This window comes from Mobula hypostoma, chromosome 3 (genome assembly GCF_963921235.1).
Source record: "Mobula hypostoma chromosome 3, sMobHyp1.1, whole genome shotgun sequence".
NCBI lineage: Eukaryota > Metazoa > Chordata > Chondrichthyes > Myliobatiformes > Myliobatidae > Mobula > Mobula hypostoma.
In genome coordinates, this window is record NC_086099.1 from 11,432,104 (window position 1) to 11,450,133 (window position 18,030).

Genomic DNA, 18,030 nt, shown 5'->3' on the forward strand with positions numbered 1-18,030 from the left:
AATGTCACCAGCTCACAATGCTGAAGCTGAAAAACTTGACGCTAAAGGGGAAAAGGGGAAATTCAACACTTCAGGGAACAAGAACAGTTCATCTCAGAGTCTGGAATGATAAACACACCAAAGATATGACAGGCAAGAGAGAAAGGCACTTCAGAATCGGAATCACTGGCGCAAGTCGTGAAATTTGTTGTTTTGCAGCAGCAGTAAGTGCTACACCTAATAATAAAAACAATAAATTACAATCAGAAATATACTTTAAAAAAATTGAATTAGATTAGCGGCATCCGCTGAACTCTCGCTGGTCCTTGAAATTAAATATGTATTGCAAAAGGAGAGGAATAAAAGAAAAATACTGAGGTAGTGCAGATGGGTTCATTATTCGTGCAGGAACCTGATGGCACTGGGGAAAAAGCTGTTCCTAAAACATTGAGTGTGTTTATTCAGGCTCCTGTACCTCCTCCCTGATGGTAGCAAACGGGTGATGGGGGTCCCTACTCATTGATGCTGCCTTGTCTGAGGTTTCGCCTTTTTGAATCCTCGATGCTGGGGAGGCCAGTGCTTATTAGGGTCTTTTACGAAGATTCATGCCTGGATTAGAGGATATGTGCTATAAGGAGAAGTTGGGCAAACTTGGGTTGTTTTCTCTGGAGCGTCAGAGGCTGAGGGGAGATCCAATAGAGGTTTATAACATTGTGAGAAGCAGAGATAAAGTAGACAGTATCTTTTTACCAAGGTCTGATACTAGAAGGTATGCATTTAAGGTGAGAGGGGGTAACGGCATGTTTTTTCACACAGAGAGTGGTGGGCGCCTGGGGCGGTGGTAGAGGCAGACTTCTAAGAGTTCAAAGTAAAATTTATTATCAGAGTACATACATGTCACCACATACAACACAAACAAGAGAAAATCTGCAGATGCTGGAAACCCAAACACACACAAAATGCTGGAGGAACTCTGCAGGCCTGATGAAGGGTCTTGGCCCGAAACATCGACTGTTTACTCTTTTTCATAGATGCTGCCTGGCCTGCTGAGTTCCTCCAGCATTTTGTGTGTCTTGCTTACCACATACAACCCTGAGATTCTTCTTCTGCAGGCATACTTAGCAAATCTATGGAGCAGTAACTGTAAACGGGATCAGTAAACTGTAAGCACACTGTGCAAATGCAAATTGCAATAAATGGCGAGCATGAAAGAACAAGACAAAGGACTCCTTAAATGAGTGAGACATTTAGATAGGCACGTAAGTGTGAGGAAAATGAAAGAGTATGGGCGTTGTGTAGGCAGACATGATTAGTTTTGATGGCCATTTAATCACAAATTTAATTAGTTCAATGGGTCTGCTCCTATGCTACACTATTCTAATTTTTTTTAACTCTCTCACAGAGATCTCTGAGAGAAGTAGAGAGTAGAGGGTGAAAGGAAAGTTAAAAACCAAAGTGACACAAAACACTACTGGCAGCTTATTTCCTCTGGGGGTTAAATAAGGGGTCAAAGCAAAGCTTTTGAAAAAAATAGCTATCAATGTCACTAGAAAACAGGACACAGGGGGAGTGCTGGGTGAAAATTTCCAGTTCTATTGATCATGAAATTGACAGGTCTATCTGCGTGGAGAACAATACCGCTAGTGCTACATAGAGATAGACCCATGCCCACCAGATCTGTGCCTCAGTGATAAGTGATAACTGATCTTGTGATAACTCTGTTCCTCAGGCCCCTACCCCAGTGTTAACTGAAGACACACTCCACAAACCCATCCTTCAGACACAATGTACCACTGAGTTCAGAGCTTCACTCAAGCTCCCACCGGTAAACCACTGGTGTTCCAGCGCCAGGATTACTGGCTAGTTCGGCAAAATACTGACTATTGACCTTGAAGTTCTTGATTAGTCAGGGCATCAGCGATTATGGGGAGGAGACTGGAAAATGAGGTTGAGAGGTATAATAAATTAGCTATGATGGAATGGCAGAGCAACTTAATGGGCTGATTGGCATAATTCTGCTCCGACTGTATGTCATATGGTCTGGCTTGTTCTCTATCCCCAATGTACTCAAGCACACCACGACCCATACCACACCTTCCTCCCAAAAAAAGGAAAAAATTGCACAGTTATAGCCATCTTAAATTCAGAAATGAATTTTTTTTTAATTAACAAAACTATCAGGTAAGATGAATGGAAAAGTAATTTTAGCCTAAGATTTAGCCCCTGTATCATGTTGATGAATTTGCACTGCATACCTTCTGGGGCTGGGCGAACATTTCAAAGATTCAATAACTGGGACACACCACCCTGGACGCAGTTCCTCAGATACAATCTAAAGCTTCATACAACCATGGGACTATTTAATTATTTTTGTACGGCATCACTCTTGGGATAAATGTTTCATGTTAAATGGCTAATGCAAAGGGACACGGTTTTAAGGTGATTGGAGGAAAGTACTAGGGAGGATGTCTAAGGTAGGTTTTTTGCTTACACAAAGAGTGCTGGTGTACGGAACACATTCACAGGGGTGGTGATAAGAGGCAGATACATTGCGAACGTTGAAAAAAATCCTAAGATAGGCACATGGATGATAGAAAAACAGAGGGCAGGGTAGGAGGGAAGGATTAAAAGGTTAAAAGTAGGCCAAAAGGTGGGCACAATGTTATGTGCCAAATAGTCTGTACTAGGCTGAAATGATCCATGTATACTAAATCAGGGGTTCCTAACCTTTTCTCATGCCATGGATCTCTACCTTTAACCGAGTGGTCTGTGGACCCCAGACTGGGAACACATGTTAACAACCAGATGATGAATTGTTAGAGTGGGGAGAAATCCACAATAATATCTAATTATGATCAAACAGGTTAAAAGGTCAGCACAAGATTGTGGGCTGAAGGGCCTGTACTGTTCTGTAATGTTCTGTGTTTTATGTTAGTACTTTACTTTTTATACCTGTGAATTAGCTTTTGGGGATGTGTACCTACATACACAACAATTCCTTTATTTGTTCACACCATTCTGTCATGTGTCATTCAGAACATATTCTGTGTTCAGCCTCACTGTTTTTTGCTCATAGCCTGTACATTTCTCATCTTTAAGTACTTAACTTTCCTTTTAAAGAATTCATGGCAATGGCTTACAGCGTTATTTGTTTACAAGTGGAGCATCCCAGATGGTGGCAAGTGACCAAATGTAAAAAATCTCATCATCCTTTGGGAACGTTTCCAAATGATTTTAATTCCGTCACCTCTTGTTATTGACCTAACTGAAAGGGACAAATGTCTTTCACCATCTACTTTCAAGTTCCTGGGTGTCACCATCCCTGAGGATCTATCCTGGTCCCGACATATCTATGCAGTTACAAAGAAGGCACAACAGTGGCCGTATTTCAATAGGAGTTTGAGAAGATTTGCTCGCAAATTTCTACAGATGTACCGTAGAGAGCATTCTACCTGACTGTATCACTGTGTGGAATGGAGGGGCCATTGCACAGGATCAAAATAAGCAGCAGAAAGTTGTGAACTCAGTCAACTCCATCATGGGCACTAGCCTCTCAGTATCCACAGCATTTTCAGGAGCAATACCTCAAAAAGGCGACATCTATCATTAAGGACCCCATCACCCAGAACATGCTCTCTTCTCATTGCTAACATCGGGGAGGAGTTACAGGAGCCTGAACATGCACACTCAATGGTTCAGGAATAGTTCCTTCCCCTCTGTTGTCCGATTTCTGAATGGACATTGAACGCATGAACATCACCTGACTCCTTATTATTTTCTCTTTATGTACCACTTATTTAACTTTTGATATATACTTCGTACCGTAGTTTACAGTTTTTATTATGTATTGCAACATACTGCTGATGTATAAAAACAAATTTCATGACATAGGCCAGTAATATTAAAACTGATTCTGAAAACCTGTCAAGGTATTGAAAACACATGTGTGGTGTGTGGCCAAGTGGTTAGGGCGTTGGACTAGCGATCTGAAGGTCGTGGGTTTGAGCCTCGGCTGAGGCAGCGTGTGTGTCCTTGAGCAAGGTACTTAACCACACAATGCTCCAGTCTACCCAGCTGAGAATGGGTACCGGCAAAAATGCTGGGGCTTAACCTCGCAATAGACTATATCGGGGGGGGGGCGGGGGGGAGTCTCGTACTCTCAGTCGCTTCACGCCACTGAAACCGGTATAAGCACCAGCCTGATGGGCCACAAGGCTCGTGGCAGACTTTAACTAAAAAATATTGAAAACACCTATTAGACAATCACTTAACCAACTCAGATCTGAATGTCTCCAACCTCTCTTCATCCTCCTCAGTAATAAAATGGCAAAAGAATATGTTTTTTAAGACATTTATTTTTTAACCCAAAGTATGCAAAGAACTCTCAATATGCCAAGACCCAGTCAATTATTTGTAATGTTCTTCCATGTTTTTATAGTCTATTCAGTATTAAATCTAGAATTCTAAATGCATCTTAACCACTTTACCAACTTGCCTTGGCAACTTTAAGAAGTTTGTTAAATAGATACCGAAATCCACTCTGATCATCTAAGTTTTTCAAAATTGTGTCACCTATACTGTCTTTCCATTTTCTGCTTGCAGAGGGCATCACGACACAATTCTCTGCTTTAATTCCACCTGCCATTTTTACGGTGCTCTCCATGTCACTCTGAAATGTATATTTACCTGATCGTGAATTACTCTGGCAAATACTGAATTGTCTTCAAACTTTGTAAAGCCACCTCCTTTTACAAAGCCTACACTTATTGCAAAAGGAGTAATGGACACAAAGAGACCTTTGGTGAACTTCATCATCCAGCACCTCTTTAATTAATCCCATGGGTTTCCAGTCTCTTAATAAAAATTCACTGTAGGAATTTATAGAATGCCTTCAAAGCTTTGTTATACAAATTACCACTTTGAAAGGCCTAGGCAGTCGGGACATGGAGAGGATGCTTCCTATAGTGGGAGAGTCTAGGACCAGAGGGCACAGCCTCAGAATACACATCCATTTAGAACAGAGATGAAGAGCAATTTCTTTAGCCAGAGGGTGATAAATCAGTAGAATTCACCGCAACAGATGGTTGTGGAGGCCAAGTCATCAGGTATACTTAAAGTGGACGTTGTAGGGTTCTAGATTTGTAAGGGTGTCAAAAGATACGGGGAGAAGGCAGGAGAGTTGGGTTAAGAAGGAAAACAAATTAGATATGAATGAATGGTGGAACAGACTCAATGGGCTGAATGGTCTTATTCTGTTCTTATGTCTTATGGTCAAATAATCACAGAATTGGGAAAAGTCACTGTCCAAGAAGTTTATTTGTATTTCCACTCACCAGAGATGCTGGCAAACATGTTGGGAGCATTTCCAATACTCTTTATTTTTATTTCTGATCTCCAATATGTGCAGAATTTGGCTTAATGTCTCAGACAATTGCGGGGGTGGGGGGAGGATGTAGCTGTCTTGGAAAAATAATTGTGTAGCAGCTTTGGAGTTTAAACATTTAAAAAAAATTAAGACTGAGATGATTTGGTAGACATTTTGGGGGTGAAACGGTAGCGTAATGGTTAGCACAACACATTTCAGTACCAGCGACCTGGGTTCAATTCCCGGGGCTGTCTGTAAGGAGTGAGCACCTTCTCCCCATAAACATGTAGGTTTCCTCCAGGTGCCCCAGTTTCCTCTTACAGTCCAAACATGTGCAGGTTGGTAGGTTAACTTGTCATAGTAAATTTTCACGTCTAAGCTAGGATTGAATAGGGGGTAGCTGGGTGGTGCAGCTCAAAAAGGCCGGAAGGGCTTATTCCAGACAGTACCTTCATAATGCAAAAACTAATAAATAAATAAATAACCCACATCTATTCCAGACAGTACCTTAATAATGCAAAAACAAATAAATAAATAACCCACACTATTTCAAAAAATTGTGCTTGGCAAAACTGAATTTCTCAAGAGGTATCAAAAATGAAAACTACATATGAGGCATATGCCTGGAAATAATAAGTAAATCAAGCTATCATTATTGCTTGGGAAACTCAGTGAAAACACTCACTTCAACAGTAATCTGTCAGTTTGGGCTTATAGTCCCAGTTTTGACATTGCTGTTCATGCATATCCTTCATTTCCACCACTGCGCAGTTGCATGGACTGGTTTTAGTTCTTGTCTATCCAAATGCAATCAGAAAATGAGTTGTCATATCCTCAACTCCAGCTCTTCCTTTGGTACCCCTCGTGTTACTGGTAAAATCTGGAAAAATCTAACCTTGCTCTCTTTCATTTCCCTTCGTAATTGCATAGGCATGCCAGCGGCCATACAGTCGCAAAAAAAAGTCTGTGAATCCTTTGTAAGTAACTGATTTTATGCATTAATTATATGAGGTCTGATAGACAAACACAATCTGCCTAAACTAATAATGCACCAACAGTTATACTTCTTCTCATCAATGCAGAGTACACCGTTTAAACCATCAAAGTCTAGGTTCAATATGTAAACCTTTGGGGTAATGCCTTATACAAAAGCCTTTTGGAGTCCGCTGTTCCAATCAATGATCGTTGAAAGAGGTGAAAGAGAACCCAAGGGTTACAGCAAAAGACCCGCAGAAATCTCTGGAACTTGCTGAAGTCTCTGTTCACATGTGCCCTATAAGAAAAACACTGAAGAAGAATGGTGTTCATGGAAGGACTTCACAGAGGAAATCACTGCTCTAAAAAAAATTGCTGCACGTCTCAAAGTTGCAAAAGACCACCGGGATATTCTACAATGCTTCTGGGACAATGTCTCAGATGAGACAAAAGTTGAACTTTTTGGCAGAAAAAAGTTCGGAGGAAAAAGGGCACTGCACACCAACACCAAAACCTCATCCCAATTGTGAAGCATGGTGGAAGGAGCATCATAGTTTGGGGCTGCTTTGCTGCCTCAGGACATGGACAACTTGAAATCGTTGAGGGATCAATGAATTCAAAATTGTATCAGGACATTTTACAGGAAAATGTCAGGATAGTGGTCTGTCACTTAGAGTTTAATAGAAGTTAAATAATGCAACAAGGGTAAATCAACAACAAAATAGTTTAAAGAGAAGAAAATTGGTGTTTTGGAATGGCCAAGGCAGAGTCCAGACTTTAACCCAATTGAGATGTTGTGGTATGACCTGAAGAGGGCTGTTCACGCAAGGTATCCCAGAAATATTGATAAACTGTTTCGTATGGAGGAAAGGTCTAAAGTTCATCTTTGCCATTCAGCAAGTCTGATCTGCATATACAAAAAATGTTTGGTGGAGGATATTGCTGCTAAAGAAAGTTCTACCAGTTATTAAATGCCAGGGTTCACGTACTTTTTCCAACCTGGTCTGTGAATGATTAAACAATGTGTTGAATAAAGACATGAAAAGTACAATTGTTTGTGTGTTATTAGTTTAGGCAGATTGCATTTGTCTATTATTGTGACTTAGGTAAAGATCAGACCACAATTTATGAGTAATTAATGCAGGAAACCAGGTAATTGCAACTGTATTTCATTCAGAATGTGAAGAAATTTAGTTTGTCAGTAAAGATTCCAGCAGATTTCCACAGATGAACCATGGAGAGCACTCTGACTGGTTGCAACTCAATTTGGAATGGAGGCTCCAATGCAACCACTGAAAAAGTTGCAGAGGGTTGCAAACTTAGCCAGCTCCTTCATGGGCACTAGCCTCCCTACCAAGGAGGACATCTTCAAAGGGCAATGCTTCAAGAAGGTGGCCTCCACCATTAAGGACCCTCACCATCCAGGACACAATCTCTTCTTATTACAACCATAAAGGAAGGAGGTACAGGAGCTTGAAGATGCATTTCTCAGATTTTATGAACAGATTCTTCTCCTGCCAGCAGATTCTGCATGGTCAATGAACATGACCTCGCTATTATAATTATAGAATTCTTATTATAATTTAAAGTAATGATAAGTGTTGCACTGCACTTCTGTGCAAAACAACAAATGTCATGACATATGTCAGTAATAATAAACCTAATTCTGATTTTCTCCTAAACGTTACATTTTTTAAAAATGATCTGAAACACCACGTTTCCAACACTACCTGGACACCATGTCTCTGAACTCCTCCATTAACCTTAAGTTGTCAGGATATTTATCCCATGTTTAGTACTGAACGGGCAAAAGATCTATTAAACTAAACGCTGGGAAGACCAGGCACCCAGACTGTTCCTAAGCCAACAAAGCCTTGCCTCACCAGCAACAGCGTTGGAATGAGCCAGACTGTTTGCAACATTAATGTTAGCATGCTTTCTGAGAGGACTAGAATATAAAACCATAAAGTAAAGCTGAAGCTTTATAAGATATTGGTCAGACCACATTTATTGTATTGTGAACAATTTTGGGCCTCATATCTAAGGTAGAATGTGCTGGCATTGGAGAAGATCCAGACAAGGTTCACAAGAATGATCCCAGGAATGTAAGGGTTAATGTATAAGCAGAGTTTAACCATTTAACAATTACAGCAGGGAAACAGGCCATCTCGGCCCTTCTAGTCCGTGCCGAACTCTTACTCTCACCTCATCCCACCGACCTGCACTCGGCCCATAACCCTCCATTCCTTTCCTGTCCGTATAGCTATCCAATTTAATTTTTAATGACAACATCAAATCTGCCTCAACCACTTCTGCTGGAAGCTTGTTACACACAGCTACCACTCTCCAAGTAAAGAAGTTCTCCCTCATGTTACCCCTAAACTTTTGCCCTTTAACTCTCAAATCATGTCCTCTTGTTTGAATTTCCCCCATTCTCAATGGAAAAAGCCTATCCACGTCAACTCTATCAATCCTCCTCATAATTTTAAACACCTCTATCAAGTCCCCCCTCAACCTTCTACACTCCAAAGAATAAAGACCTAACTTGTTCAACCTTTCTCTGTAACTTAGGAGATGAAACCCAGGCAACATTTTAGCAAACCTCCTCTGTACTCTCTCAATTTTATTGACATATTTCCCATAATTCGGTGACCAGAACTGTACACAATACTCCAAATTTGGCCTTACCAAAGCCTTATACAATTTCAACATTACATCCCAACTCCTATACTCAATGCTCTGATTAATAAACTCAAATTTATTAATCAGAGTTTGATGGCTCTGGGCCTGTACTTGCTGGAGTTTAGAAGAATGAGGGGTGATCTCACTGAAACCGATCAACTACTGATCGGTTTCAATGAGAATGAGAATACTGGTCGGTTACTGGAAGTCCTAGATTGAATGGATGTGGAGGGTATGATCCCAATAGTGGGAGACTCTAGGATCAAATGGCACAGCCTCAGAATACAAGGACATTCCTTCACGACAGAGATGAACATGAATTTCTTTAGCCAGAGAGTGGTGAATCTGTGGATTTAATTGCCACAGGTGACTATGGAGACCAAGTCTTTGGTATATTTACAGTGAAGTGTGATAGGTTCTTGATTAGTAAGGGCATCAAAGGTTATGGGAAGAAGGCAGGAGAATGGGGTTGAGAGAGATAATAAATCAGCCATGATTGTATGGTAAACCGGACTCAATAGGTCCAATGCCCTAATTTTCTCCTATATCTATGGTCTTAAGCAAGATATGGTAGATGTTGGAGATCTGAAATAAGAACAGAGAATGCCAAAACACTTTCAATAAGATAGCATAAGAGTGGAAGTTAACAGTTAGATCCATCAAAAATTTTCCCAATTTATAAATGTTGAAAGATTTAAAGATAAGTTTTACTTGCCACACATACATATTGAAACATAAAGTGAAATATGTGATTTTCTATCATCAACCAACACAGTCTGACGATATGATGAGGGCAGCCCCTAAGTACCACCACGCTTCAGGCACCAACCTAGCACGTCCACAACTTACTAACCCTAACCTGTACCACCCGATTGAAGAACAGTTACTACCCCACAACCCATCAGGCTCCTGAACAAAAAGGAGTAACTAAACTCACATGCCCATCCATTGAGATGTTCCCATAACCAATGGGGACTCTTCATCTCATTATATTATGTCATTGTTATTTATTGCTATTCATTTTTATTTGCATTTGCACAGTTTGTTGCATTCTAAATGATCTTTCAATGATCATGGTATAGTTATTACTCTACAGGTTTGCTGAGTATGCCCGCAGGAAATTAATCTCGAGGCTGTATATAGTGACATTTATGTACTTTGCTAATAAAATTTGCATTGAACTTTTGAACTTTGCACTTTAGAATGTGAAGAAAGTCAAAGCACCCACAGAAAAACCACCCAATCATTTAGGAGGACATGCAAACTCCTTAGAGACAGCAGTGGGAATTGAAGCCCAGTCAGGAACAATGGCAGTGTAAAATATCACGCTCACTGCTAGCTCCTGTGCCACTTGAATAAACGCTCCTAAAATGCATTCTACAAAGTGCTACAAAGAAATCTTTCTGAGAGGCTGGAAACTTTTAGCTTGAAAATAATGCAGTACTTGTGAAACTGGCTCATTGACAAGAAACAAAGAAGTCTGGTGGGTGGATGTAAAACACAATTAAAAATTGATCAGAAAACAGGAAGTCAGATTTTAAGGACTTTTTTTGCAAGACTGCTTGAAGCAACCAGTGCTGTCCAAAAACATTAATTTCTGGAGTCCCTTATGTCCGCTGAATCGTCTGGAAGCAGGATTAGAAGATATCTTGCCAGAATTTGCAGATTACACCAAAATAGTGGGAAGAAAGAAAATCAGGTTGAGTTTTCCCATCTGGAAGGCAGTGGGATTTTGGAATTTGCTGCTTTAATGGGGGATAGAGCTAAAAGGTTTTACTTTATTAGAATTTGTATGATTTCTCTTCTTTTGCACGTTGGTTGTTTGTCAGAATTTTTTTTACAGTTTTTCATAAATTCATAAAATGAAACTCAGCGTAGCATATGGTGATATATACTTACTTTGATATTATATTTACTTTGACTTTGAAAGGTTTGATCACATTTAATGAAACACTTGAAAAGATGGCCGAACTGCTGAACCTTTCATTAACTAAGCTTACTAATTAGAACTCAATAATACCCCACGAGTACCTTCCTGCTCTTAACTTCAATCCCTCTAGCAATGAAGGCCAACATTCCATTTGCCTTCTTGATGATCTATTGCATCTGCAAACCAACCTTATGCCATTTGTGCACAATCACTCCCAAGCCTCTCTGCACAACAGCATGTTGTAAGGTACCAACATCCCACAGCCCATGCTTGCTAACTTCAAGTCCCCAAAATCCTTGAAGTTTCATTTACCTGTTAAAGGTCTTAATGTTCCCCAGTTCTCATTAACTCTACAAATACACCAAGAACAATGTTCCTCCAATACTAGCTCCTATTCATCACCCACTTCCTTCATCCTTCATTAACGGCCATAATGCAACCATCAGAGGAGAGAGGAGAAGATGGCGGCACGAGGCAGCGCGCGCAGCCGCTGCGAAATGATATCGTATTTGTAAGCAGGTACCGTGCACAGTCCTGATTTATTGGAGACAGACGTGAGAAGCACAGAGGAACATCGGGAGAAACTTCTGAAATGCCCGCTTCGCTGCCTCTGCTACTGTGCGATCGAGAATCTCCGGAGGGGAAGGCCCCAAACCCTCGGCTTTGCCTATTGCCTGCTGCCGGGGCCGGGGTCGAAGCGCTCGGCAGAGATGGTGCTCAGTGCTCAGTGTCGGAGGGCTGGTTGGAGGCTCAAAGTTTTCGGACGAACTCAAGAGTCGGTTGTGGCTGGGTGCTTCCAGGGTGCTGCATCGGCAAGTTTGCGATGCTGGAAGCTCATGGCAGGGAGAGTTTTTCTTCCTTCTACCGTCTGCGTGAAACGATGGGACTTTCGAGAGACTTTGAGACTTTTTTTAACCGTGCCCATGGTCTGTTCTTTATCAAATTATGGTATTGCTTTGCACTGTTGTAACTATATGTTATAATTATGTGGTTTTTGTTAGTTTTTCAGTCTTGGTTTGTCTTGTGTTTCTGTGATATCATTCTGGAGGAACATTGTATCATTTCTTAATGCATGCATTACTAAATGACAATAAAAGAGGACTGCGTGTCCTCATAATCTAATCTAAAAAATCTATCCATTCCTTGGGAGTGATTGTACACAAATCACGAAATGTTGGTTTGCAGGTGCAACAGGTTACCCAGAAGGCAAATGGAATGTTAGCTAGAGGAATTCCACCTTTAAGAATCCCTTAAATGATTTATTTAAGCAGATCTTGTTTTTGGCTCAGCTGCATAGCATGTACAATTGTGAAAACAGAGTGTGGATGTGGGGAGGGGGAGAAATCAGGGTGGAAAAAGAAAATTCAAAGTAAATTTATTCTCAAAATATTACGAAGGAGTAGGTGTTAGAGGTCTTAAATTGCATAAAAGTGGATAAATTCACATGTGTGGTGGATGTTACGGGAAGCAAGGGAAGGGATTGTCAAAGTAAACTTATTATCAAGGTATTCATTTATTGACATACAGCGCAGAATAGGGCCAATCCCCTAATTTTTACCCTAGGCTAATCACAGGACAAATTACAATGACCAATTAACCCACCAACTAGAAGGTGTGTGGGAGGAAACTGAAGCACCCGGAGGAAACCCACACAGTGACAGAGAGAACGTACAAACTACTTAAGACAGCTGCAGGAACTGAACCTTCAGCGTTGGTATTGCAAAGCACTGTGCTAATCATTCAGCTACCATACCGACCATATTTGTCACTATACAGTACCCTGAGATTCATTTTCTTGCAGGCATTTGCAGTAGAACAAAGAAATAGAATCAATAAACACTACACACAAAGAAGCAATAGGCAAATAAAGAGAAACTGTGTAAATACAAAAACAGTAATAAAATAAACAATAATAATAGGAAAACTTGCAATTTTTTCTCCAATTACACTGAAGTATTTAGAAAATCTCAAAGCTATGGAAATATGTGTTGCTGTGGTACATCAAAAAGATGATACTTGGTAGTGTGGAGGAGCAGAGGGATCTCGGGGTACATGTCCACAGATCCCTGAAAGTTGCCTCACAGGTGGATAGGGTAGTTAAGAAAGCTTATGGGGTGTTAGCTTTCATAAGCCGAGGGATAGAGTTTAAGAGTCATGATGTAATGATGCAGCTCTATAAAACTCTGGTTAGGCCACACTTGGAGTATTGTGTCCAGTTCTGGTCGCCTCACTATTGGAAGAATGTGGAAGCATTGGAAAGGGTACAAAGGAGATTTACCAGGATGCTGCCTAGTTTAGAAAGTATGCATTATGATCAGAGATTAAGGGAGCTAGGACTTTGTTCTTTGGAGAGAAGGAGGATGAGAGGACACATGATAGAGGTACATGATAATAAGAGGATTAGATAGAGTGGATAGTCAGCACCTCTTCCCCAGGGCACCACTGCTCAATACAAGAGGACATGGCTTTAAGGTAAGGGGTGGGAAGTTCAAGGGGGATATTAGACGAAGGTTTTTTATTCAGAGTGGTTGGTGCATGGAATGCACTGCCTGAGTCAGTGGTGGAGGCAGATACACTAGTGAAGTTTAAGAGACTACTAAACAGGTATATGGAGGAATCTAAGGTGGGGGCTTATATGGGAGGCAGGGTTTGAGGGTCGGCACAACATTGTGGGCCGAAGGGCCTGTATTGTGCTGTACTATTCTATGTTCTATGTTCTATGATGACTGCAGTTCTGGGGGAAATGTCTAGTTACCGTCAAAATACCTAGCAAAATTTTTATTTCTGATCCCAGATTGAAGAAAGCATTCTCAGTTGCAAGATCATACACATTGTTAACATTCAAGGGCATTAATTAATGTCACATGCAATTGTACTGTTTTGTGTGAAAGGAAACAAATTAATGTATCCTACAGGTTTACTGGTTATTATCTGCAACTGTGATACGCTAAACTAAACTGGAAATTAAGCTGAATGGGGTGCAGGAAAGATTTATGAGGACGTAACCAGGGAAAGAGGGCTTAGATTAGCAATGTGCTTTCCCATGATGAATTGGAACGTGAAAGGTTAACGTACCAAATGATCAGCGTCATAGTTTTGTAAGTTAGGGGTTTAGGTAAATACTTGCTTGACTTACATACTTGCTTACAAGTGTTTCACTGTTTGTATCTAGATAAATAGTTAATGTGCTTACTCCCAGTCATTTCTTCTATTCCACTTACCGAATCCATGAATCTGCTCCCAAATAACAGCAACGAGGTATATGAAATTCGTGAGAAGCACAGATAGGTGGGGGGGGGCATAGCTTTTTCCCCCAGTACAGGGGTGTCTAAAACTATAGGACATACAATTATGGTGAGAGGAAGCCAGACGGGATATATGAACTGAGAATATACGAAGCATTTTGCCAAAGGAAGCTACAGAAACAGATACATGGGCCAAACACAGGCAAGTGGGACTATTTCTTGCTCAGCTTTGACAAATTGGACCAAAACCTCTGTTTCCTTCCTGCATAACATTATGACTAAAAACTAAATTTGTGGAAATATAATAAAAATATTTGCAATATCTCCAACTGTTTTGAAGTTTGACTTTTATATAACAAAAAACCTCCTGAACCAAATTAACTTATGAATATCAACAAATACTAAGCAAATTGATAAGGTTCTTGAATACGACTTAAGAGCAGAATTAGGCTATTTGGCCTATTGAGTCCGCTCCACTAATAATAAGTAATATTATTAATAAAATGTGTTGTCTTACCCTGGAAGGACTGGGATGACCACTGGCTCCCCAAGATCCAGAGCTTGACCTGTCTTCCAGATCTAAATGCAAGATAAAGAAGAAATATCCACATTAGCTCCTTAGGCAAAGGTGAATATAGTACAAAATACAAAAGTACAAGTAAATTTACAGTATTATCAAAGTACATATATGTCACCATATACAAACCTGAGATTCATTTTCTAGCAGGCATACACACAATAGGATCTAAGAAACACAGTAGAATAAACAAAAGACCATGCCCAACAGGACAGATGAGCAACTAAGGTGCAAAAGATAACAAATTGTGCAAATACAGAAGAAAAAATTGTAAATAAATAAATAAGCAATAAATATCAATATTATGACAATGTTAACTATGAAGTTAACTTCTGTCCCTGGAGTGTAAGAATGAGGGAACTTTGATAGACGTATACAAAATTATCAGGGGCATAGACAGAGTAAATGCAAGGAGCATTTTTCCACGGAGGTTGGGGGAAGATTAAAACTAGAGGTCATACATTAAGGGTGAAAGGTGAAATATTTAAGGGAGATCTTCTTCACTCAAGAGGGTGGTGAGAAGATGGAATGAGTTACCAACAGGAGCAGTGGATGCGGGATCGATTTCAGCATTTGAGAAAATTTTGATGGGGGAGTATGGAGGGCTGTGGTTTAGATGCAGGCTGAAGGGAATAGGCAGGGTAACAGTTAATGTAAGAAGAGCATTTGATGGATCTGTACTCGATGGAGGTTAGAAGAATAAGGAAAAGTCTAGATAGCATAGACATAAACTGGATGTTTCTAATAGTGAAAGAGTCTAGGACCAAAGGGCAAGCCTCAGAATAGAACAGTCCGTCCCTTTAGATCGGAGATGAGAAGGAATTTCTTTAGCCAGAGGACGGTGAATCTGGAATTAATTGCAGAGACAGCTGTCGAGACCAAGTCACTGAGTATATTTAAAGTGGAGGTTTATAAGTTCTTGATTAGTCAGGGTAACAAAGGTTATGGTGAGAAGGCACAAGAATGGGGTTAAGCAGCAAATAAGTCAAGCATGGTGGAATGGTTGAGTAGCCTTGATAGGCCAAATGGCCTAATTCCGCTCCTGTGGCTTATGGTCTAAAAATGTCCCCTCATTTCCTCAGGTAATTTTGTTGTAGTTGACTATTGTAACTTCTAAATCTACAGAGCTCGAAATGGAAAAATTGAAATAGGCTAAATAACTTTCAGTTGACACCAGCGGCCAAACAGTCTTCTATGCCATGTTTATACTGCTCTACGGTAAGTAAATTCAATTCTTAGATTATGATGGTCCAATTTGTTCATCGAACATAGAATACTACAGCACAGTACAGGCCCTTTAGTCCTTATTGTTGTACCAACCTTATGACCTACTAAAAGATCAGTCTATCTCTTCTCTCTTACATAGCCCTCCATTTTTAATGGCGAGGGGAAATTTGTGAGGAGATTTTGGATGTATCAATAGTGAACACAGAACATTACAGCACAGTACAGGCCCTTTCCGCCCACAACACTGTGCCAACCTTTTAAACTACTCCGAGCTCAATCTAACCCTGTCCATGTACATAGCCCTCTAACTTTCTAATATCCCAGTGCCTATCAAAGAGTCTATTAAAGGCCAGTCCTCAAATTTACCACGAGAAGAAAGATATGGATGAGGAGAACAAATATCAAAGTAACAAGAAATAGAGAATCAAGAAACAATACAGTTAAGTATTTTGTAATAGATTCATATAATGGATAATTGATTGGATTCAGACCAGTGACATGGTCTGGCACTATAGAACCAAACTAATCCGATGAAGGAATCGAAACATGAAAAATCTACTTATTCTACAATCACAGCAATCATTCAGTCAGCTAAGGATGAAAGACGAGGGTACAATAAATAAACTCTATCCTCCATCTATAAAAGTCATCCTCAACCCTGAAGGATTGTCACAGAACTTTACAATCAAAGGATTACTTCTCACAAAACAATCAAATGATAGCTTTCCAAAAACAATTTTCTTCTCTCCAACAATAATACTACTTCATCTGCTGGGAGTTTGCCTTCACCCGCCTCAGCACTGAACTAACTCCACGCCCGTAGACTCTCCAGCTCATGTTCTCAGCAATATTTATCTACTTTTTTTTATTATTAGCATGATTTTCTGCATTGGATATCTGTCAGTCTATGTGGGGCTTTTCATGGATTCTATTGTACAGTATTTCTTTATTTTCCTGTAAGCGTCTGCAAGTAAATTTCTATTTGTTTATTTATTTATCAAGATACAACACGGCGTAGACTCTTCCAGCCTATTGAGCTATGCCACCCAGCAATCCCCCACAATTTAACCATGACCTAATCACAGGACAATTTACCATGACCAATTAGCTTACCAACTGGTACATCTTTGGACTGTGGGAGAAAACTGGGGCACCCAGAAGAATCCCACGCAGTCACAGGGAGAACACACAAACTCCTTACAGGCAGCGGGGGAATTTGAACCTGGGTCGCCTGTACTGTAAAGCGTTGTGCTAACCACTATGCGACCATGTCGCCCCCCCCCCCACCCCATCTCAAGGCTGTTTATGGTATATATACTTTGATTAGAAACTTTCTTTGAACTTGGAGTACCTAGTAGTTCTGATGCCTTTTGAGATTCCTAACTCTTTCCACCAGTTTGTCATTTCTTTTTATGGTTCTGGCTGTGAAAGTATTGTAAACCAGGGTAACAACAAATCCACTGTGAAGCACTGAGGAAAGGCTGATAACATGCAAAGTGTTTCATCATGAAAGTTTGTTCTTTCTTGCAGTAAGTAGAGATGTTGCCATACTTCCTGCAAGCAAGTAGAGGAGGTACAGGAGCCTGAAGACACACATTCAACTTCTTCCCATCCACCATCAGATTTCTGAACGGACAATGAACCCATGAGCACTATCTCACTATTTTTGCTTTCTTTTTGCACAACCTATTTAATTTTATAGATATACACTTTGTACTATAATTTATAGTGTATTTCATGTATTGCACTGTACTGCTGTCACAAAACAACAAATTTCACGCCACGTGTCAGTGATATTAGACGTACAGCACAGGAGCAGAATTAGACCCCTAGGCCCATCAAGATTGCTCTGCCATTCCATCACAGCTGATTTATTATCCCTCTCAACCCTATTCCCCTGCCTTTTTCCCTCATAACCTTTGATATCCCTACTAATCAAAAACCTATCAACCTCTGTTTTAAATATACCCAATGACTTGGCCTCCATAGCTATCTGTGGCAATAACTTCCACATATTCACCACCCTCTAGCTAAAGAAATTCTTCCTCAT

General features: G+C 40.3%; 1 protein-coding gene across 9 annotated transcripts in view; it reads right to left on the minus strand.

Moving 5' to 3' along the window:
- LOC134343853 (transcription factor 4-like) overlaps nucleotides 1-18,030 on the minus strand; it is a 685,533-nt gene that overhangs the window by 508,583 nt on the left and 158,920 nt on the right. For all 9 annotated transcript variants that reach the window (XM_063042647.1, XM_063042643.1, XM_063042646.1 and 6 more), the window contains one exon: nucleotides 14,694-14,755. In XM_063042647.1, coding sequence (XP_062898717.1) covers nucleotides 14,694-14,755 — 62 coding nt within the window. The remainder of the gene's footprint in view (nucleotides 1-14,693; nucleotides 14,756-18,030) is intronic.